At 47.5% G+C, this 24,078-nt stretch overlaps 1 protein-coding gene across 7 annotated transcripts in view; it reads right to left on the bottom strand.

Moving 5' to 3' along the window:
- HDAC4 (histone deacetylase 4) overlaps positions 1-24,078 on the bottom strand; it is a 186,305-nt gene that overhangs the window by 54,428 nt on the left and 107,799 nt on the right. For 4 of the 7 annotated variants that reach the window (XM_063162701.1, XM_063162702.1, XM_063162696.1 and 1 more), the window contains 5 exons: positions 20,382-20,532; positions 17,361-17,481; positions 12,303-12,424; positions 3,028-3,168; positions 1,089-1,201 (listed from right to left, as the gene is read on the bottom strand). In XM_063162701.1, the coding sequence (XP_063018771.1) occupies positions 1,089-1,201; positions 3,028-3,168; positions 12,303-12,424; positions 17,361-17,481; positions 20,382-20,532 (648 nt within the window). The remainder of the gene's footprint in view (positions 1-1,088; positions 1,202-3,027; positions 3,169-12,302; positions 12,425-17,360; positions 17,482-20,381; positions 20,533-24,078) is intronic. The other 3 variants (XM_063162698.1, XM_063162703.1, XM_063162699.1) reach the window with 2 other exon arrangements.

Raw genomic sequence — 24,078 nt, 5'->3', positions numbered from 1 at the left:
GTTTATGTCACAAAAACAATTGTCAAACCTGCTGGTTTTTCCATCAGCAGCAACTGGGAATTTGCAATCTGCTAAGGACAGACAAGACTGATCAGCAAAACCAAAACTCAGTGCTCATCCTCCTGGGGCAAGTGAAGCCCCCACCTCCCACCATCTTAATTTTCATACTAATTACCTAAATCTGTAAGGTTTGCTATAGATTAGAGTGGCTGGAACGTGTGCTGCATCATTTGGCAGGGCAGAGGGTGGAGAAGGAGGCATGTTCCCCATATTAAATACTGTTACACTACATTAGAAATAAAAATAAAGTGCAAATCTGTACAAAACTAGAAAGCAATAAGGACTGACATTTCCACCATCAGAAGGCCTTTTCAATTCTAAAGGAATATTTGTGGAGAACAAGCCCCAGCCTGTTTTTGGAGCCCTGGTGTTAAGACAGACTCTATTCATGGGGAGAACAGCTAATGGGAAGCTGGATGAAAAGAAATGCACCAGTAACATCAGACAACCACACTGGTTTTCTAGAGGCAAAGTTTGTAGTGGGAGCCAGCTCACATGGCCCAGACCCCTTGGAAAAGCTTGGCTCCCACATCCCTGAACACAGGAGCTGCTGTGCTCAGTCCAACCCCACCTCACCCTGCCCTGGGCATCCAGCAATGCCTCAAGTGATGGTGAAACTTTATGGGATTATAAACCAGCACAAGGCACCAAGCTTTCAGATCCCCAGTTGCGGAGGAAAAGTTTAAATCCATCCCCTTTAATCCAATTATGGTTTGGGCATATTAAGCCCATCCTACTGCACACAATAAATCCACCCTATATACAGGAATAAAGCCCCAAACACTAAACTACTTGCATTTGACCTTGCTGAATCCCTTTATTTTTACTTTCCCCTCACTACAAAACCACTGCAAGCTACCACAAGCTGCCTGTGAGCTGGTCCAAACCAGATTTAATAAACAGATAAGAGGTAATTCCCAAAGTCTGCTCCGAGTCACAAGTCGGGCTTTTCCTTTTGTGTGGTTTAGTTGCCAAACTCTCCCCGAGCTGAGGGGTGTCACAAAGCAGAGGGAAGGGGGGCTCTGTACCTCTGCCTGGATACTGGTGACTGATCCTGCAATTCCATTCTCAGTGCTGATGTTGTTGGAGCTGTTGTTCGGAGAGCTGGGACCGGATCCAGGAGCGCTGTTGCATGCAGAGTCTGGAAAACACATCCCAAAACCAACTTTTAACATTAGAAACCATCTCTGTGATGGTATTTACACAGATAACAACCCCTCAAGTTTTGTTTTGGATGAAAGCAGCCCTCCTCCTCCTCCTCCTCCTCCTCCCCTTCTTCCCCCTAAATCTTCCCAGGGCTCTTAAAATACCAACAAACACTTTCAAATGGTTTATCCAAGTACCCACTCAGCATATTTAAGTCTTCTCCCCATGGGGATTTCTCTTGGAGTGTATTAATAACTCGAAATATGATTGAAAGATAATAAAAGGCATGGAAGGTTTGAAGAGGTCAGACTGGAGGATGGCAGAGTTGCTCTGCTTCATTCTTCTGGAAGTGCCTCTCTTTCTCTCTAACCCTAAAGACACCTCCTTGCCTCAGACCTCCCTCAGAAGGTCTCTCACCTGCTCTATGGCACAGCTGCCAGTGTTCCTCCTTTTATTTGGGAAGGTTAATAACATTCCAACCATTTCTTTCCAACTTTCCTCATCCCCAACCATTCGCAGCAGGAGAATCTCCCAGCAGCTGCAGTGGCTGAGGCTGCAACAGGCTCCTCACTGCTCCAGGAGGAATAAAAGCTCATTTTTACAGGGGCCTGGAGGGACAGGAGACAGGGGGAATGGCTTCCCACTGCCACAGGGCAGGCTTAGAGGGAATTGCAGGAAGGAGTTCTTCTCTCTGAGGGTGATAAAGCCCTGGCACAGGGTGTCCAGAGAAACTGTGGCTGCCCCATCCCTGGAAGTGCTCAAAACCAGGGTGGAGCAACCTGGTCAAGTGGAAAGTGTCCCACCAGAACCCCCTGTGTTCTTCAGGGATTAAACATAATTTCTATTCCCCAAAGTGGAACTGTTTATAAAACTTATTTTCCGTTTAAAAGTCCCCTCTTTTTACTTTTTTACTTTTCAAACAAGCTCCAGGGTGGCTTCTTGAACTGTGTCCATGCCAGTGAGAAATGGGAGCTTCCACTGCCATTTCTGAAGTCATTGCAGGGAAAAAATGGTCAGCCAGCAGAGGCTGATTTATCCCAGGAGCCATGTGCCATACAGCACTGTGTGAGTGAAGGAAATTGGATTTTCAGGTCTGAAAGGCTGCCAGAACTCATGGAAAACTCTCTCAGGCACAGGCTGAGATTTTTGGGGTGTCCTGTGCAGGCCTAGGGTTGGACTGGGTTATCCTTGTGGGTGCCTTCCAACTCGGGATATTTTATGATTCCACAGCTTTTAGCTCCTGAAATCCTCCTTCCCTTCTGCAAACAGAGAGGCTCTGACCCAGAGAAGTGCTGAGGCACCCCGGGGTCTCCCAAACCCACTCCCCTGTCTAAACGGAGCTCACTTTGAGTTTGATGGAGTGATGATTGTGTGCCTCAGAGCCAGACAAGCCTGGCAAAGCTGTCACTGGGTGGTACTTACACAGAGACATCCCTAGATGGTGCTAAGAATTAACTTTATGGTAATCTCATCACGCTCTTTGCTCAGATCCCACTTGCAAACTTTGGTTCTGGAAGGACAGGACTTTTCAACAAGAAACTGTCAGTTGAGTAGTCAAAAAAAAAAAAAGTTTTATCCAGCTGTATGTGTAAAGCTCCTGAGTCAAGAAGCTTTTCCTATTTTCCATCCTAAATGACACAGCTCCAGGTGTGTCAAAGGGAGCGGAGATGGGAGCTGCGGATGGGGACGAGGCCTGACCTCAGCCTCCCCCAGCTGGACAATTCCAGTGCCCTCAGTGGGTTCCAGCACTGCTGAAGCACACACCAAGGAGACATTTTGGGAAGGGAGAAGGGGCTGAAGGACTGTGGAATTGTCACTTACCCGCCGTACCTGTGACGTCCAGCGGGCGCTTCTTGAGCGCCGTCACCACGGGCCCGTCCTTCCTGCGCAGGAGGGGGCTGCTCCTCCTCTCTGCCACCTTCTGCTTTAGCCTGGAGCGCAGCTTCAGGTTGGGCTCAGAGGCTGCCCAGGAAAGGAAACACTGTTAGGAGTGTCCCAGCTGTGTTTTACTCAGTTGAGCTGAGCTGAGTTGAGTTGAGTTGAGCTGAGTTGGCCGCAGTCGAGCATTTGCAGGAAGCTAAATTGAATTAAGTCATTCGCTAACATAGATTTTTAATGTAACAAACAGGTCCCAGCCTGTCACAGACATCTTTTCATTAAAAATCCTTTCCTTAGGATTTTTTCCTCCTGAGAAGCTGAGAGGCCTCAGGAACAAAATGTAAATAGTGGTTATCTGCTGCTGTGGAATGCAACAGGCGGGTCTGGGATTAGTCTCATGTGGATCTTTGGAATTAATGGCCAATCACAGCCCAGCTGGCTCAGACTCTCTGTCCCAGCCACAAACCTTTGTTATTCATTCTTTTCTATTCTTAGCTTAGCTGGCCTTCTGAGATGAAACCTTTTCTTCTATTCTTTTAGTATAGTTTTAATGTAATATATATCATAAAATAATAAATCAAGCCTTCTGAAACATGGAGTCAACATTCTCATCTCTTCCCTCATTCGAAAAACCCTGTGAACACCGTCACACCAGCCCATGCAACATCTGAATCCAACAACAGAGACAGGCATTTGAATTAAAAATGGAATAATCATCCTGCAAAGTCTTCTCTGAGCGAAGACACAGACTCATGATTACTGCAGAGTTTCCCACCTCTGCCCAACTTGCTTCCAGCCCAGTGGCAAACCCAGCTGATGGGATCCAGCAGAGGAATGGCTGAGCCAGCTGAGATGCTGCTGTTGGTAATCTCTGATGTGCTGCTGGAACAGGCAGCTCCACACCCTCGAGTCATCCGACCCCTGAGGGAGGGATGCCAGGGCATGGGAAAAGAAAACACCAAAATCAACCCCCACAGGCACAAGCAAATCAGGTGATTGTCTGCCTGCTGGCTCCTTGTGTCAGCTGGAGCCAGTGTCAACTCAAGGGAAAGGGCATGAGAGTGTGGCCAAGGAAAGCCACGGCCAGGGAGGAGGAGGTTTGTTTCTTTGTTTGTTTGTTTGGGAAGCAGCTTGGGGTTGCATCATCACAGCGCCACGGTTCAACCCTATCTAACAGCACATCTCACACCTGGGAAGTTCCACACTGCCCAGGGCAGGTGTGGATGCATTTCCTGTGACCACAGCCTTGTGTACGCCACGCTTTTGAGAGACCCCCTCCAAAGCACAAATCCTGAGCTCCCAAAAAGCCAAGGCAGAGCTGCTGGGAAGCCCCAGCGGCCCTGGGGCCAGGACAGCCGGTGACAGCGCACGCGTTATCAAACCTCCATCAGGGGCACAAGGCTTTAATTCAACACTCCTCCTGCAAGATGATTTCCTCTGGGAGCTTCCCTCTGACCTCCTGAGCCCTGAGTGAAACACCTGCTGGAGGGTTTGAGGGCTCCTGACAGAGCTGAGTGAAGCAGCCCCATCCTTTCCCTTCCTCAACAGCCCCACTGCTTAATCCCTTTGAACCTGTGCCCGCTCCATCACCAACCAACACACTCCAGGGCCAATGATCTACATGTCTTTGGGAGAATTAAAACAAGGTTTACCGACTGATTTGAACTAACTCAGTCTGGCTGCAGCTATGTTTCCCTTGACCACCGGGTCACGTCGAAGATCAAGCCCATCCACGTTAATTGCAAGGCCCGAAAAATCACAAGGCTGATGAATTCAAGATCAAATGCTTGGAGTTAAGCCATCAACACAGTGCTTTGATGGAATTTTGGGAGGGAAGACAAATTTTAAAAAGAAAGGAAAGAGCTTTTTTGTGAATGTTTTGGACAGAAAAACACCAGCAAGAGATAAAGGGAGCGCTAAAAAAAAAAAGTGCTTCCTCAAGATGATGCTTCAAATGCTGAATGAAGTGCATTAGCAAGGGGGGAATTATCTTCCAGAGAGAGAATTTGCATTTAAAATGGCAGGGGACTGAATGCAAATCTGCTCCCAGGGCAATATTAAAGACTGGACCAGTTCAAACACAAGCTCAGGCTCCAAGCAGCAAATTCTCTGAGTTCTCTTCAAAACACAAGCTGACATGATTTTAAAAGCAGCATTTGGGTACACACCTCATCCCACATCCTTACATTCCCAGCTTTAATTTGTCCCAATTTCTGAGCATTAACAGCTGCCTGGATGCCACACTCATGGCTGGAATGAGATCATCTCTAAGGTCCCCTCCAACAAAACCACTCTGGGATTCTGTGCAAGGGGAAAGTGCCACAGCTGGATGCTGATATATCCATTTTAAAGAAAGGAAGTCTAAGCCTATACCACTCCTGTTGGAAGGATCTGTCCCCTGACAAAGGCAAACATGGCAATAAAAACTGTATTTCAGCCCAAATTTTATTCCTGGTGTTCAGATGAGGGATGGTTTCTGTTGGGAACACACAATTAATTAGATGTCTTTTAAAATACACAGAAGGAATCGGTTTGAAACACCTTAAAAACAGGCAGGGAAACAAAAGATTTGGGGTCACAGATGACCTAACACAGCCCATATTTTAAGCCACAATAAAAGCCTCCTTCCATATAACAAAGAGGTGAACAGACATAGAAGATGACAGCCTTCAAAGAGAAAATACCTCCAGCGTAAGTGATTGCCAAAGCAACGTATTGGAATTTGTCAGATTAATCTATTTTAAGGCAAAATCACTCTGTGTTTTCCCCTTCTGCTAGGGGATTGAGTTTCAAAACACCAAAAGGTCTATTTAAAGCCCTGCTCTGATTCTGTTGTTTATCCCTCAGATATAATCCCAAATCTAACATGGCATCAGGACCTCAGAGAGCATAATCCCTACACGGATTTAATTGGGTGCTCCAGAGCCCAAAGTAGGTGAATTAAAATTCAGCACAGCCTCAAACTCACAGAATTTACATAAAACCTCTTTTATAGTAAAATAATTTAGGCTTGTTCACATGGTTTTTTAAAACTATTATGTAATAAAAATATTTTAAAGCTGAAGAGAGCTATCTTTCACAAGTATAAAACAGGAATTTAAACAACACAGAAGCATCAATACCTGACAGTCAATGCAGGCTCAATGGTGCCTCAGGAGCACCAATTCCACTGGAAATCTCCCCAAATTCACCCTGCCAGGCAATGTGCCCAAACAAAGCCTTGCTAACTGGAGTAAATTTAAAAACTGGAAACTAAACCACCAAACCTAAGTTAAAAAATTACTGCTTCTCTACATCTCCAGGTGAAGTATTTAAAACAAATGCCACAAAGTTAGAAAAATTCCCCTCCAGCAAACAAATGAAGCCCATGCCCAAATCTGAGTCAGCTCCCACAAAGCCAGTGGGATTTCTGAAGCACTGACACTTAATTTGGCCTATAATAAGGATTTATACAAAGAATATTTTGTTTTCCTCCGAATAAATTAATAACCAGAACATAAGCCAAGAGCTTCCCTGGTTTTCACAGGCTCCAAACCAAGTTACCCCTCTTATACATCACTGTGTGCAGCAGGACCCATGTAATCCAATTCTTCCAACATTTATGTCATTCCCATTGTTTTTTTCCTAGAATTGCAGCCCCTCAGCTGCTGAACTAATTGGACATTAAATCTGTGGAAGTCAAAACTCCACCAAGTCCCGGGCAGAGTTTGCCCTGCTCCCAACTGTCCATCTACATTTGTGGAATGAAAGCAAACAATGCAGCATGAAACCCCTGCTCCCAGCCCCTGAACATCTTCATTTCAGCAGGTGGGGACTGGAAAGGGATTCTATTAATTTATTATTATTATTGTTATTGTTATTATTATTGTTATTTGTAAGTTCCAGCCAAAGTTTAATAGTCAGGCAAAAGCCAACAGAATTATTTTGTCTCCCTTCTAACACCCATAAGAAAACTCCATGAGAGAGGGAGCTTAAGCTGAGGGAGGGAAAGGGTTAGATGGGATATTGGGAATTAGGAATTGTTCCCTGGCAGGGTGGGCAGGCCTGGCACTGCCCAGAGCAGCTGTGGCTGCCCCTGGATCCCTGGCAGTGCCCAAGGCCAGGCTGGACACTGGGGCTTGGAGCAGCCTGGGACAATGGAAGGTGTGCCTGCCCATGAATGGGATGGGCTTTGAGATCCCCTCCAACCCCATCCTGGGATTCCATGAACAGTGCAGGCCCCTGGGAAGCAGAGATGGAGCTGGCAGGACCAAGGAGGAGGAGGATGGGTTCCCTGAGTGACTGGGATCCCCCAAAGGTGACACTAAACCATCAGATTTTGTTTGGTCTCTTGCTGGAAGAGGTTTCTCTTCTGGTGCACCACTCACCAGGAGCGTTTTCATGATTCCACAACTGTTAAGGCTGGACAAGACTTCTGAGATGACCAAGTGCAGCCATCAATCCATCATCCCCCAAAGCCTGTCCCCCAGTGCCACATCCCATTTTGTGAACACTTCCAGGGATGGTGATCCCACCCCTGCCCTGTGCAGCCTGTTCCATGCCTGAGCACCTTCCCAGGCCAGAAATCTTCCCCAATATCCAAGCTAAGTGTTATTTCTGGATCAGACAGACTGACATCTTCCCCTTGGAGCAGCACAGGGTATTTCCAGCAGGGATTTCTCCGGGGCTCAGGGCCTCCTCTCAGTGTGTGGGAAGCCAGGCTCCCATGCTGGCTGCAAGGACAATGTGGGTGGGAAGGCAGAGATGCTCTCGAACTGCAGTGACACTCCATGCCACACAGAGCTCCAAGATTTCCTCTCATTATACTCCCACATTACACCAGGGTTTCTGACAAGTCTATTTTCTTCCAAACAACCTTTTGTCCTAAAACAAACCACTCCAAACACTCCAATAATCAGAACCAGTTCAGAGGGACATTATGCTTTCCTCGACAAACGCAGCATTATAATTGTTGACAAATCCTTTCATTTTCCCTTTTATTTCTTTCTAAATGCAACAAGTTCACACCAATTTCACCTGCTTAGCTGCAAATAATACCCAAACAACCCCAGTTTCCTGCAATATCAACAACTTCACAGGATGCTGCATGCTTTCCTCTCTCAGGCTGCTCTCCTTTGCATGGAAAAAGAACCATGGAGTCACAGAATCATTTAGGTTGGAAAAGCCCTCTAAGATCATCAAGTCCAAGAGGAAAAGCACGTTAAGAAGTGAAATAATTCCCTTTAAATCTTCATGATGGTGGTGGTGTCAGCTTTCTAAGTAACAGCATGTCCTAATACATCCACTGCTCAAATTTCAGAAAGCAGGGAATGCCATCAACAACCTCGTTCCCGGGGAGAAAACGAGGACAGGATTCCTTGGAAATGCAAAACTGAAAAGCTCTGCTAAAACCCACTTCAGCAGCTCCAAGAAAGGTGTTGACAAACAGCTCTTGGGGTTATCAAAACAGGCTGTCCCAACCCAGAGTCTAAAATCACTCCATCAGGATTCTCCAGAGATTTTCCTCAGAGGATCCCAGTGCAGCACATAATGAATGTTATTATGTCTGGGAGACACCAACCTTGATCTGAGGTCACTTAGAATTTCCCCTCTCAAAAACTGTCAATAAAACTCTGACATTAAATCCTACACAGAACAAAATAAACTCCCCAGAAGGGGAAATAAGAATCCTTGTGCTAATCCAGGTATTTAACAGCAAAGGCAGGAGCAGCTCCAACCAAACTGATCTTAGATCAGTGAAAAAAAGGAAGAGCCCCAAAGTGCTTGGAGAGAGGGAGCAGAGTGAAATCAATCCCCCAGCCAGGCTAAGAACAGGATTCAAGCAATTAGTAACTGCACCAGGAAAACAATTTCACGCTGAAACCAAACAGCCAAGAAACTGGAGCATAATTTAGGAAAACAAACCAGAGAGAGCTGGATTTCAGGGCATGGGAGGCATCAGGAGCACGCTGCAGGAGCTGACTGTTCCCCCTGCTGAAGGCTTTCAAGCACTCTGAAGATATCTTTCCTGCACTTCCTCCTTCTCCCATAACCTGTGATTATCAGGATGCTTGAAATAAGATTAAAGACACAGAGTGTTGCTAAAATGCAGGAAAATGGTACATTTGATGCAATCATGGAATTGTTTGGGTTGGAGGGACCTTAAAGTTCGCCTTGTTCCAACTCTTGCCATGGGCAGGGACACCTTCCTCTATCCCAGGGTGCTCCAAGCCCTGTTCAACCTGGCCTGGACCACTTCCAGGGATGGTGAATATTTATTCTTCCCAACAATGTCTCAACCTGCAGGACACGCTCCCAGCTCTGCAGACTGTAAGAAATGATAATTCCAACTGCCTTCCCACCACCCCCTAAGCCGCCCTCTCCCCAGCAATGGTGCTGGTTGGATTCCAGCCCTGGTAATCAGAGCTGTATTGTGATGGGTTCTGTTATTTGAGCTGCAAATATTTAATCAAATTTAATAAAATTGGACTACACGATATGGTGGTTTTAAATTACCAACACAAAGCCAGAGCCTTGCCTGGTGCCAAAAATCTGAAAAGCTCACCCGTAATAAAGAACTTTATTTAGGATGGGCTCCAGCCTTCCCTGCCTTTTGTTTACACCAGACTGTTCAGGAGCCTTTCTTCTCCAAGCAACTTAACATTCTTGGCACTGGGAATTCTGCAGGATATTGCTGTGCCAGAGCCTGACGTGCTGTTGCGTTGAAAGGAAAATAAAAGAAAACAATGAAAAAAAGAAAATAAAATTCTCCCCTGAACCTCACAAAAGTGAACTCATTTGTATCCCAGACCAGTGCCCAGGAGATTGATGTGCTGGTGCCCAAAAAGAACAAGCACCAGCGTTCTGGCAAACCAAAATCAGCTGAACATCCTCCTGGCTGGAAAACAACAATGGGTTTGGTGGCTTGCACTCCTTAATAATGTGATTAGCTCCATTCATCATCCTTAATTCCCCCTGTCTGACAGCAAGAGCTCACCCAGCAGGAGCTTTGGTGAGACAGATCCCAGTTTGGGAAGCAGCACAGGGTGGGTGAGATGTGCAGATGTCTTCCTTCTCCTGCAGGAATTCCCTTCCAGGACACTGGGAGCAAGAAGGGTGACTGCTGCTCAAAGCCAATCTGACAGGGTGCCCTGAGGTGACGAGCCAGGAAGGTCTGGGAGCATGTCAAAGCCCATTTCTGCTGTGGTAATGCTAACAGGGTGGGAAGGGATCACCTGGCACCACAAGGCATAGGAAAGAGCTAAAAATCTCTTGGAATCAGGCTGCCCACAGGCCCTAAGTGATAGGTTTGGTGCCAAGGGATGTTTTCCTGTGTGAATCCCCAGGGCAGCCTGCAAGCTCTTCCATTTCCCAGGAGCAGAGAGGAGAGGATGCCCTGTCCTTCAGCAAACCCAGTTTTCTAAGCTTGGCTTTTGGAGTCCTCCAGGAAGGGCACAGTCAGAAGTACCATCCCCAAAGCCACAGGGACACCTTTCCTGGGGAAAACCCATGTATTACAGCCAATTTTTGACTGGGTTCTTGTGCAGCTGAAGTGCTTGTTACTCATCAAGCAACCAACCCAAGAGGGAACAGAGACAACTGCACGGATGGGACTCCATCCAGCAGGGCAGGTGCTACAGTTCCTAGTGAGACATTTCCAAAAGGGGAAAACTTCATCACTGAAAGGCTGGTCAGGCATTGGAACAGGCTGTCCAGGGCAGTGGTCAATCACCATCACTGGAATTGTTTAAAAAAACCCGTGAATGTGGCACTTGGGGCCATGGGTTAGAGGTGGCCTCGGCAGCGCTGGTTGAAGGTGATCTTTGGATCTTTTCCAACCTTAATGATGGTGTGATCTTTCCAGAGAAGCTTTTTTTTGCTGTCCTGCAGTGATTCCCAGCAGGGCCAGTGAGCAGAAGAGCTCCCTGAATGGGGCAGAGCTGTTCCCCGAAGGCAGCAGCCCTGAGCTGGCTGGGTTGGGAGCCCAGGCTGTGCTGGCTCAGGCATGTGCTAGGGAGCTGAGGAGCACAGCCAAGCCAAACAACCTGGTTTACATAATACAGGCTTGAGGAGTAACTGACCTGCTCAGCCACCGTGCAGGGAGAAGAAGCCAGACTGAAAGAGAACTGTCTAGGTGTGAACCAAACCCTCGCAGGAAGCCCCGGTGCTCGCCCTGGCACAAACCCCCTTATTTACCTCAGGTACAAACTCACACATAAAATGCAAATCCCCCCAAGAAATGAACTTTTTCTCAGTACTTTTCTCACTCAGCAAACACACTTGGGCTGGGGACACACAAATCTCTGTGAGAGCTTTGGGTTTGGGAAAATGTTGAAGATTGCCATGCAAGATGTTTTCCATTCCCATCTGTATGGCAGATCACCTTTGTCAAGTGGGCAGTTTGCCTTATCTCTCTCTTTGAGTGACCACATTCACACCTCCCTGGGAGGGGACATTGCTGATAACAGACCATTGAATGTCACTGCATGGCTGATAAGAACTAGAACATCCCATTGGGAGATGTGAGCCCAGAGGGAGGAGCCAAGCATTGCTACCCAGATATAATCCAGAGGTGTTTGAGACACCAGCACGGCTTTCTCCACGGGATTCCCCAGAGGAACAGCAGCTGCCTCTCCTTCCACTGGATCTTCAGAGGAACAATTCATCCTTCTCTACAGATCCCCCTGCTCCAACAGAACCACCCCTGACACTGCAGGAGGGCTGCAGCCACATTTCCAATGGGACTGCCACCAACACCCTGACCCACAGGGTGTCAGGCTGGGTTCTGACTCTGTCACTGTTGTTCTGGTGCACTGCATTGTTTATTTTATCCTTTTATTTTTTTCTTTCCCTATTAAAGAACTGTTATTTCCTGCTCCCATATTTTTGCCTGAGAGCCCCTTAATTTAAAATTTACAGCAATTCAGAGGGGTGGGAAGGGTTTACATTCTCCATTTCAGGGGAGGCTCCTGCCTTCCTTAGCAGACTCCTGTCTTTCCAAACCAAGACAGAAAACATCTCCCAAACTTTGACACACAGCTCTCACACACCCCGGAGCAGCCCCAGGCTCCCTGGAACACTGGGAGCACAGAGACAGGTGAAGGGGGAGCAGATGGAGAGGGAAACAAAGCACAGCCTGGAATCCAGCTTTTGGCAGCATCCCTTTTTCAGCAAGATCAGATCAGAGGGCTGAGCATGAGGCAGGGACGGGCAGTGTGGCCAGGGAAGGGCAGCCCTACCTGTTTTTCTGAGTGGGAAGTCGTCTTTGGAATCGTACATGCCCAGGACTGGGTGGTTGTAGGTGCCGGAGACGCCGCTTTGGGGTGGGGAGCTCTGGTCCAGAGAGCTGTGCTGGGTCTTCCTGCACAGGAGGAAAGAGAAGAAGGGACAAGCTTTACACCAGTGACACAGAGAGGAGCAGCCTGACACCTCAGGGAGCGGGGAAGGGGGCAAAGGCAAAGCTGTGAACCCCCAGGGCAGCCTGTAAGCTCTTCCATTTCCCAGGAGCAGAGAGGAGAGGATGCCCTGTCCTTCAGCAAATCCAGCTTTCTAAGCTCAGCTTTTGGAGTCCTCCAGGAAGGGCACAGTCAAAAGTACCATCCCCAAAGCCTGCCTTTCTCCTCCTGGGCACTCCTACACAAAACCCCACTAAAATCCAATACACAGGAAGGCAATTCACTTAGTTTTCAGTGTAAGACTCCACCTTGGCTCAGCTCATACCACAAGTATAAATTCTAAGATGGTTAATTCTGTATCTTGGTTTTGCTAAGTCATCTTCCTGAATCTCAGCACAGGTGAGACCTCAAACTGAGCACTTCCCTCCCCAGAATAAGCCCCCAGCTCAGCAGAGAGAGCCCAAGGCTGAAGCCGTGGCACACAGGTGGCCCCCTGCCCTTCCTCCTGCCTGTCCTCCCATCCCAGGAGCTCAGCAGAGACAGGGCCAAAGCACTCAGCACCTTTCCAGCTCAACTTCCCCGAGATGATAATTTATGGCTTTGTTTGAGCAGGCTGCTGGAAGTAAATTACAGTCTGTTTGCTGAGGATACTAAATAATGAATGAGTTTTCTCAGCCTCCTACCAGTTTGTTGGCTGCATCTTTCCTGCTTAATGACTTGTGCCCAGCTTTGCTGTTTCTCAGGAGCTCCACCAGCCTGGGAGAAGGCTCCAGCCAGCAGAGCAGCTCCATCTGATTTAGCCGTGCAGGTGACACTCACTGGGCTCTCACAACTTTATTTTAAATGAAACAGAATTTAAACCCCCTATTTCTTCGAAATACTAAAGGATTTAGGACAATGGAGAGCAAGCATTTTGTAAAAAAAAAAAAAAAAAGGGAATATTTGAAATTTTGTACTGCCTAAAAACCAAGCTGAAAATATTCTCCTGCAAAAGGTTCTTCAAGGAACCTAAATGAACCATCCCCAGCTGGAAATTGCACAAATTCACAGCATTTCTAGAGCAGTACTAATCCCTTGACTGCAAGCTCAACTCAGAACTTGGCTGCTGAGATCAGAGCATCAATTCCACTGCAAGTTAAAGCCTCCAAAAAATAAGGGGCTAATAAAATACTAGGAAAATACGTTGAATTTTCTACATAATTAAGAAACTTTCTGCAAATTTTATTTGAACATCAACATTTTCTACTCCCACAGACCTTCCAGTGGGAGGTGTCCCTGCCCATGGCAGAGGGTGGAATGGGATGGGCTTTAGGGTGCCCTCATCCCAAACCATTCTGGGATTCTATGGAAGTATGAATGACTGTGGTTTCCCAACCCTCCCTCTTCATTATCCAGATTTCTCTGCACAGAAAGAAGAATGATTTCTGGGGTTCTTGCAGGGCTGTGTTTCCCACACCCACCCCATGCTGTGCCACATCCCCACCCCTGAATGCCCCCACGCACACTTCAATCTTCACCTGCAATCAAAACAGAGACAAACTGAAAAAAAAAAATAATCCCTCCTGGGAAGAGATGTGGCTTTTCCTGCCAGGATCTGCTCATTCCATGGCAAGGCAGCACTCCCAGGAATGATGTTTCACTCCCAGGAATCCTGGGTGCTGTGATCTGGGAGCCTTGAGCCCCATCAAGTCACACAATGACATTTTTGGCTCTATATGAGCAACAGATTTTTTTTTTTCTCCCTTTTCTTTTTTTTTTTTTTTTTTTTTTTTTTAATAATTATGACCTAAGCAGCACAATCGAGTACATTGAAGCTATTTTCATCCCTTTGTCAGGCAATGTGCAGGAATTCAAAGGGCCTGTTTAGATGTGCTCCAGGGCTGCTGAATGACAGATATTGAGCTCTGCAAACAGGAACACATTCCCTGGCTCCAGGACTGGGCTCTGACGCTGCTCCCAGCAGCATGCACTGCTCTGCATGCCCCTTCAGGAATGTCAGAGCTCTGGGAGGAGAGGAAATTGGACACTGCATGGAGCCTGCAGACATTCCTGAAAGCACATCCCTTCATCCAAGGCATCCTCTGCTCCCTGAGCTCCTTCAAACACCCACGTGCACAGACAGAAGGGTTGGAGTGATGATCTTGGAAGTCTTTTCCAACCTTAACCATTCCATGATTTGATATTTCATCCTTCAGTCATGTCCAGCAAGGTGCACTGAATACACATCCAGACATGTGTACCTGGGCTGGAATGTTTTGTGTTCACACCTGTGGATGTTGGGATCATTCAATGTAGAATTTAATGTGCAATTTTTTAAAGTGTAATTGTGTCTCTCTACCTGCTCACCATGCAAACACTCAGTTGAACTCCCTTCCATGGCTGCTGGCACAAGCACTGCTGACAGCTTCCCAGGGACATCACAGAGAGCAGAAACTCCTGGGAGCCAGGCTGCCCAGTTGGTTCAGAATCCAGGGGAGGGACACTCTGACAGTGCAGTTCCCAAGAACCTCCTCTGCTGCAGCCTGTCACAAAATCCCAGAGTGGTTTGGGCTGGGACAGAGGTTAAACACCACCTTGTTCACCCCTTTCCACCATCCCAGGTTGCTCCAAGCCCTGTCCAACTCGGCCTTGAGCATTTCCAGGGCTGGGACATCATCCTAGAGGTCTCTTGCAGCTCTAGCATCTCTGTGATTCCATGCCAGCAGAACATTTTTCCTGTCCCAGCCACTGACATCAGACCATCACGGTGCTCAATACCCTTAAGAGACTTTTTTTTTCCTAAAGCAATGCTTTCCATTTTTAATAAAAAAACCCAAAAAGGAATTCACAAACCTTAATAAGAGCAAGGGAAGTGCTTAAAAGCAGGCTTGCTGCTTCGAGAGGCTCTCCCAGCATCTGTTAGCACTTAATGGCCTGGCCTGCTCACAGTGGGAGCATGGAGTGGAGCTCCTGTGAGCCCTGCTCTTGTGTGCTCAACCCAGCCACCACCCAACTGCATCACAGCACAGCTATGTGGGGACAGGAGGGCCTCCAGAGCTCAGCTGGTAACCTATGAGATGCCATATAAATAAATACTAATACGGCAGGAATTTAAAGGTTGGTTCTCCTTTTGAAAAAAAAAAAAATATATATTATTTTTTTAATGGAATGGAAAGGAAAAAAATCCTCAACTTCTGCCTGAACAAGTGAAGGATGCATTTAAAAAAATCCTGTGCTGCTGCCATCTGCCCTCCTTGAGGGCTCAGCAGGACAATTCAGCACTGAGAAAGAGCTGTGAGGCCCCAAGGCTTTGTCCATCTTGGGTTAGAATCCAGAATAACAATCCTCACCCCACCACAGAGCAGATGGAAAATGAGGGGATGGCGTGACCTGAAATATTTGTGCAAAGGTTTGTGTTGTCTCTGCCTGTTGGCATCCCTGGAGCATCAGAGGGAAGGGCTGTTAGGATGCCTGAGTGCCACAACAAACCCAAACCACATTTGGGTGCTCAGAAAGTTCTGAGCCCCAGCTGAGGCGACATCCTGAAACCCTGAACACGGTGTGGCTAAAAACCTGCAGCAGCCCTGGCCTTGCATCACAGAGAATCCCAGCATGGTCTGGATGGGAAGGGATTTAAAGCTCAGCTCATTCCTCCCCCTGCCATGGCAGGGACACCTTCCACTGTCCCAGGCTGCTCCAAGCCCCATCCAGCCTGGCCTGGGACACTTCCAGGGATCCAGGGGCAGCCACAGCTGCTCTGGGCACCCTGAATTCTAACTGACCTTGCACCACTCCTGCATTAACTGTTATTTTAACCATCCCTTAAAGAAATGGAGGCTCAGAGTCTTCAACCACCTTTAATGAAATCCCAAGTCTCAGATTAGATTTTCAGAGATGTATTAAAGCTGCTCAATCTCACTTTGCCTCCAATAACATCTGAATTCTTCTGCCAACTCCACATCAGCATTTCTGTCCTGGCTCAAAGCTGGGATAGCTTTCAAATTTCATTGCAGCTCAGTTTCTGGAATTTGGAAACATCTTCTGGCTATGACCTCATCCTCCCTCTACACACGTTCATTTCTTAAGACTTAAAACACTGTCAGTACTTCAGCTTGAACATTAATTTCATGGCAAAATGAAATTACTTTTGTAACTCAAAATTTCATGAATTTTGAGGTCACTAAAGCAAACATCCAAAGCACTTTGGCTTTTTATTTAATAAAGACAATGACAAAATCGGAGCAGAAGAAACTTCTACATCACATCAAATTTCTAACTGTCTTTAGTACAATGAAAAAGTTGATTTCTGAAACTGAAACTGGAGACCTGCAGTTGAAAACAGAGATGCTGGGGCAGTTGTAATTAGAAATACAGATTGGATCCACTGGGTGTTTCCAGTAAGAAAGTAAACAAAACTTCCAAGTCTGAGAGCTTAAGAATAGCAGTAAGTGTTAAAAGTTTTAGAATGCAAGGCTTAAGTATGAGCTGCAGGAATTCACTGAATCATAGAAAATCCTGAGTTGGAAGGGACCCACAAGGATCATCAGATTCCAGCCCCTGAACATAAAAAACTATTTCTCATTTGACTAAAGTTCCAGTTTTATAACAGAAGGTGGGATCAAATCCTGGGTGAAAAGCTGTAGGATTTATAAAAGCTGATCTCTGACTGTAGAACTTGTGAGTTTGAATAATTGTGGATTACAGATGACACAGAGACCTCTCTCTACACACAGAGCATTGTGACACCAGACACGAAAACCACTCACACCTCTGGAAAACTCTCTGGGAAAGGCATTTTGGGAATGCACAGGGATCCTGCCACTGCTCTTGCTCATCCCACAAGCACATCAGGTGCATTCCCTCAGGGAACTGGGGACAAAGGTGGCACTGGCTGAGCCCTGCAGAGAGCCCAGCACCACTTACCCGTACCAGAAGCGAGGGTCGCTGGATATGCAGTGGTTGAGATTCCGGTGGGCCAGAGCCTTCTTCTTGTTCAACACAAATTCCTGCAACTTCATCTTCACTTCTGTGCTTGCCACTGCACCTGCAATTACAAAACAAACATTTACAAAAGGTTGTTAAATCAATTCGTGCATTTGAAGGCATTTTAAATTTCTAAAATAGATCCCAAATAAAATCTTTCATTTCCAGTCCAAAAAACAAGAACTTTGCTTTCAAAGAGAGAAGAACAAAGTGCCTCCAGTAAGGAGCTCTCCTTTTTTATCCCTTTAGCTTGGCATAGATTCACAAGTTATGTTTGAAAACACAGATGAAATTGGGTTTATTTCACCAGAAGAGGATATTACACTTGCAGAGAAGCACACTCAGAATAAAGCACTTGTCCGGGGTATCCCAGCTCTCTTTGAACCACAGTTATTTAAGAAAAGGGGTCTTGTGCACCCTCAAGTTGTTAAATGTCACATCTAAAAGCAGAAGGGGAATGAGCCCAGTGGCTCATGTGTAGGTTTTGTCTTGAAAACCCCTGTAAACAGGGACCTCTTTGTTCCCAATCTCTGTGCACACCACCACCACCGCCGTAACATTTCGCTTCATTTACAAGCGCGCGGATCTCTGGCTTGAGCTAGAAAACCTAACGTTAAAAAAAAACCTTAAAGAAAGGGAGTCGGTCATTGTGCAGAGCCAAAATGTCAACTGTGTAATCCCTAATCATGATTTCCTGCACAATGGAGAGCAGGCTGTTCCCCTGCCATGATGGATCCCAGTGATCATCGGCTCGACAGCCCAGACTCCCAGGCAGAGCTCCTGACGGAGCAAGGCATCCCAAGTTTGGCAAGGGGACACGTGGAAAATGATGCTTCATCCCCACCGTGGCATGAGGCAGGAGCTCCAACGGAAAATATCTGGGCTGGGAGGAAAGGGAAAGGCCAGGGAAGCTGCTGGCTCTGCTAGGAACAAGAACTAAAAGATCACCCTGCCATGTCCTCGTGTCCTGCGCCCTGGTCAATGATGAGGTGATGTTTGACATGCTGGGAAAACAATTCCTGGGCTCTCTCCAAGAGCAAGGAGCTGCAGCATTCCCACAAGGCTCTGCCTGGAGCTGTAAAATGGTTCAAACACCAAAGCGAGAAAATTCCCTTTTTTTGGAGCGCTGCATTTCTCACCAGCTCCACAACACCAGTTCGGTGGAAAGTTCAAGCGAAGAGCTGCAGATAAATTCCTGAGTAGCAGAAGGGGTGACAAATCCATGCTTGAAAGCCTTCTCCCTCCAAAATGTGTCATCCTTGATCCATTAGCATCCTTAGAACACTCAAACCTGGCTGTGTTCTGTCACGCTGCCATAAACCTGCTACTTAGAAGACTTGAAGTTCAATACTTTTGGAGTGTAAGGTTTACCTCCTTTACTGGAAGCTGAAAGACATCACAGAACCTCAGGGAGCTTTGGGGTGGGAGGAATCCCAAGGATCATCTAATTTCAACTCTGTGCCATGGGAAGGGACACCTTCCACTGTCCCAAGGTGCTCCAGGCCTCATCCAGCCTGCCCTTGGGCTCTGCCAGGGATCCAGGGGCAGCCACAGCTGCTCTGGGCACCCTGTGCCAGGGCCTGCCCACCCTGCCAGGGAACAATTCCCAATTCCCAATATCCCATCCAGCCCTGCCCTCTGGCACTGGGAGCCATTCCCTGTGTCCTGTCCCTCCATCCCTTGTCCCCAGTCCCTCTCCAGCTCTCCTGGAGCCCCTTTAGGCTCTGAGCTCTCCCTGGAGCCTTCTCCTCTCCAGGTGAGCACCCCCAGCTCTCCCAGCCTGGCTCCAGAGCAGAGATATTAACAAGGAAGCAGAACAAACTCCACCTCTCTCACACTCTCTTCATATTTCAGATCAGGACAATTTTAGCTTCTCTTTGCCAAATTTTGTGATGTGAGAAAAATAACTTAAGTGTCCTTAAGCACTGAGGTGCGATAATGATTCTACACCACAGAACTTCTCAAATAAAAAGTAACTTAAAAATAAAACTGTAGTCATGGGAACAGGATCTTCAACTTAACATCCCCAAATTCTGGGATTTTTTTCCTCTACACCTTTTCACCCAAAAGATGCTTTGCTTCCATTTTCCAGAGATTCAGGCATTTTAATTTCTTTCCAGATTAATGAGAATGGCCAGGTATTGGTTTTGAGGAGAGGCCCAGCAAAACCTGGATCAAACAGCAACAGCTGATGGGAGCAGCAGGGGGAAGTGGAAATGCTTAGGGATTCTGAACCTCTGGTCTTTCTAGCACTGAAAAAGGTCTCCCAGACCCCAGTTTTATCTTACTGAAAAAATTCCTGGAGCTTTATCTTATTCCCAGTTCCCAGCCAGCATCCCATCTTCCTTCCACTACTTCTCCCATCTGAAACCAGACCTGAGGAGTTGATGGCACAACTTGGTATTCTGGTGTTTGGAGGTATTTTTTCCCCCCATTGACTTGCAGAAAAAGCCCAAACAAGCAGCCCAGAGTATCTCTGATAAGGGACATTGTGAGGCCACAATGATCTCCTCAAGTGCATAATGACACAGAGTGGGGAAGGCACCCACAAGCTGTAACCTCCTGAAAAAAAAAACCCCTCATGAATGGGAACGCTTCAAAAAGGGGAGAGCTGTGAACTCGACTATGTCTTAAAAAGAGTGAAATTCAGAGCAGCAGAAAGAGAAAAGGAGTGCAGCGTGCATCTGGTGTATTTTATGGGCTTAATATTCTGCCTCCATTAGGAATGCTGCCAAAAATACTTCAAAAAATGTTAAATCAAGAGAAGAGAGGATACGCTTCCTTTTGAAAAATGCTAAAATGGCATTTAGTGAGACAAAAATGAAGATAAAGCAGAGAAATTCATTTCTCTCTTCCCCTCAATTCCCTGTGCCCTCAAGGAGGTTCCTCCAGCTTTCTGAGGCTCCTCCATGCCCCCATCTGCCTGTCAGCACCCGAAGCAGTGGTGCTCTGGCCACTTACTCTCTTTCCCCTTCTCTTTGTTTTTCAGCTGCTGCAGTTTCTGCTCTCGGTGCTGCTTCTCCAGCTCCTGCTCCTGCCGGTGCTGCTCCAACTTCCTCTGGTGCTCCAGCAGCTCCTGCTGATGCTTCATGGCCAGCATCTCCTGCTGCTGCTGCGGAGAAGGGAACAGGCAAAAGGAGCAGGTTAACACCATGGGCCTTCCCAGAGCCAAAGCAGATGCTGCAGGCAGGTGACAGTAACAGTGCTCCATTCATGGCATGAAGGACAAGCACGGGCCTCCTTTCATCTCCATCACCTGATTTTAAATAAAACCCCACTAGGGCACCCTCAGTATTATTTGTTGCACAGAGAAATTGTAGAAATTGTGGCTGCCCCATCCTTGGAAGTGTTCCAGGCCAGGCTGGATGGGGCTTGGAGCAACCTGGGTTAGTGGAAGGTGTCCCTGCCCATGGCAGAGGGTGGAACGAGATGGAATTTAATGGTCCATCTAACTCAAGCCACACAGAGATTCCATGATTAATGATAAAAATAATTGCTCCAACAGATCAAAGAAATAATTATCCCAACAATTTCTCCAGGAAGGATTTTCCCTGGCCCTCTCAACTCACCCATATTCATGGGAATAATCAGGAGACATGATGTCTAATTAAGGTAATTATTTGCAAAGCCTGCATCAGATGGGACAACCAAGGCTGTAAGCACCAAATGCTCCTGCCCCAGTGCAAATCCCCCCTGGGCTCCCCATGTCCCAGAAGCTGGGAGGTGTCAGTGTCCTCACCAACCTCCAGGGAAATTTGGGGAGCAGAGGGGATTCACACAGGGCAGAGCTCCCTTTTTGGGAGAGAGAGGATTCCCCCAGGGCAGAGCTCCCTGTTTGGTTGCAGAGGGGATTTTTCCAGGGCAGTTCTCCCTGTTTGGGTGCAGAGGGGATTCACACAGGGCAGAGCTCCCTGTTTGGGTGCAGAGGGGATTCTCCCAACCCAGAGATTCCCATTTGGGTGCAGAGGGGATTGTCCCATCCCAGAGATTCCCATTTGGTTGCAGAGGGGATTCTGCAGGGCAGAGCTCCCTGTTTGGGTGCAGAGAGGATTCCCCCATCCCTGTTTGGGTGCAGAGGGGATTCTCCCAGCCCAGAGATTCCCATTTGGGTGAGGGAAAGATTCTCCCAGCCCAGAGCTCCCTGTTTGGGTGCAGAGAGGATTCCCCCATCCCTGTTTGGGTGCAGAGGGGATTCTCCCAGCCCAGAGATTCCCATTTGGGTGCAGAGGGGATTGTCCCATCCCAGAGATTCCCATTTGGGTGCAGAGGGGATTCTCCCAGCCCAGAGATTCCCATTTGGGTGAGGGGAAGATTCTCCCAGCCCAGAGCTCCCTGTTTGGGTGCAGAGAGGATTCCCCCATCCCTGTTTGGGTGCAGAGGGGATTCTCCCATCCCAGAGATTCCCATTTGGGTGCAGAGGGGATTCTGCAGGGCAGAGCTCCCTGTTTGGGTGCAGAGAGGATTCCCCCATCCCTGTTTGGGTGCAGAGGGGATTCTCCCAGCCCAGAGATTCCCATTTGGGTGCAGAGGGGATTCTCCCAGCCCAGAGCTCCCTGTTTGGGTGCAGAGAGGATTCCCGCATCCCTGTTTGGGTGCAGAGGGGATTCTCCCAGCCCAGAGCTCCCTGTTTGGGTGCAGAGGGGATTCCTCCAGGGCAGTTCTCCCTGTTTGGGTGAGGGAGGATTCCCATGGGACTGAGGGCCGCAGTTTGATGCACTGTGTGAGGGGACACCCTGAGTCCTGCCAGGCTGTGGCAAAGCAGGTGTACAAACAGCATATCCCAGCTGTGGGAGAGGAGCAAAGGTATCTCTGTGAGGTAAAACCCGCTTTTTCTTCAAAAGCAGAGCCCAAAGGATGATCTCTCACCGCGTAGTTGGGCCTGCACCCTGCTCAGCGAGGCGTGGGCCGCTCCTGGGCCTGCCCCACAGGCCGGGAATGGCGGGGCCCTGTGGAGCCTCTGGAGCCTCCGGAGCCCAGCACAGCCTCCGGAGCCTCCGGAGCACGGCGCCCACCCCGCACTCTTTACGTTGGCAGCTCATAAACCAAGGGATTGATCGGAGCTGGCAGGCTGCAGCCCCAAAGGCCCGGCCTCTCCAGGGCTGTGCTTAATGGGGGCCTGTGCTCGGATACCACCCACGGCTCCCGCAGAGCCCCGGGGCAGATCAGGAGCACGGAGGAATTGTGGAATGCTTTGGGTTGGAAAGGACCCTAAAGATCATCAGCCTGTTCCAAGCCCCTGCTGTGGGCAGGGTCCAAGCCGTGGCTGTTGAGACAGGGAATGTGCTCTCTCCAAGAACATCTCAATCCATCCTTCTCCAAACCCTGCCAGCTCCTGCGTACATGACACTCCCACCCCAAAGGTTTTTCTTCTCCTTGAGCACATTTTCCTTTTAATCCCTTTAGCTGAGATTCTTTGGGTGTCTTGTAACGAGGATCATCTTGGACTTGATGATCCTCGTGAGCCCCTTCCAGCTCTGGATATTCCAGGCTCCTCTGATTAATTTGTGGCATTGCACTGTCGCAGACATCTTTTCATTAAAAATCCTTCTTTAAGAGTTTTTCTTCTTGAGAAGCTGAGAGGCTTCAAGGCAAAATGTAAACAATGATTGTCTGCTGCTGTAAAATGCAACAAGTGCATCTGTGATTAGTCTCATGTAGATATTTGGAATTAATGGCCAATCACAGCCCAGCTGGCTCTCTCTCTGTCTGAGCCACAAACCTTTGTTGATTCATCCCTTTCTATTCTTAGCTTAGCCAGCCTTTTGAAAACCTTTTCTTCTATTCTTTTAGTATAGTTTTAATGTAATATATATCATAAAATAATAAATCAAGCCTTCTGAAATATGGAGTCAAATCCTCGTCTCTTCCCTCATCCAAAGACCCCTGTGACCACTGTGACATTGCACATTTGCACTGCCCAATGCTACAGACATGGATGCACAATAAATACAAATAAAATCACACTATTCTATATAAAGATGGAAAACACCCACAATATAAGAGGTATTTACAATCTGCCTGGCTATCTGCTGGAAACTCCCCATGAAGGAATCCCTGCTGCTGCCTGCTCCAAGCAGACAGGCTGTTGTAAAACACCAGCAATCCAGTTATTTTGTAGTGACTGCACCTATGCTTCCCCTCTTAATTCTATTGAATTATATGTAAACAACCAAAAATCCACAGTGAAAAAAAAAAAAAAAAACCTAGAAAAGGAGGAAAAAAAATAGAGGAAAGCAGCTATTTTTGTTTTCTAATTAAGCAGCAGCTTCTACTAACACGTCTCCATTTGGGGAAAGAGTCTCTTTCCCGACTTCCAACAAGTCCACCACATGGTGGGCTTTGAGAACCTCGCCATGGAAAGTATGCAAATGAACAATATTTAATGCACAATATGGTAAAACAGGTTTTGTTATTTTTATGGAATCAGGAGCCTTTTCTCTCCATCTGCAGTCTCCTAGGCTCTGCAGGCTCTGCTTCCTGCGATGGTTTACATACATTAGGCTGCTTTAGAAGGAGCTGTGCTTTCATTGACATCTGGAGTGAAATGGGAATGAAAAGCCCAATTTGTCGCTGGATGGTTTAGGGAAGTTTCATTAGGGATGTATTGTCTCTGCTCATTCTGACCCCAGTTTCCACAAAGCCTATTCTTAATATAGTT

Source organism: Melospiza melodia, chromosome 8 (genome assembly GCF_035770615.1).
Source record: "Melospiza melodia melodia isolate bMelMel2 chromosome 8, bMelMel2.pri, whole genome shotgun sequence".
NCBI classification, from domain to species: Eukaryota; Metazoa; Chordata; class Aves; order Passeriformes; family Passerellidae; genus Melospiza; species Melospiza melodia.
This window is presented reverse-complemented; position numbering and strand designations above follow the sequence as displayed.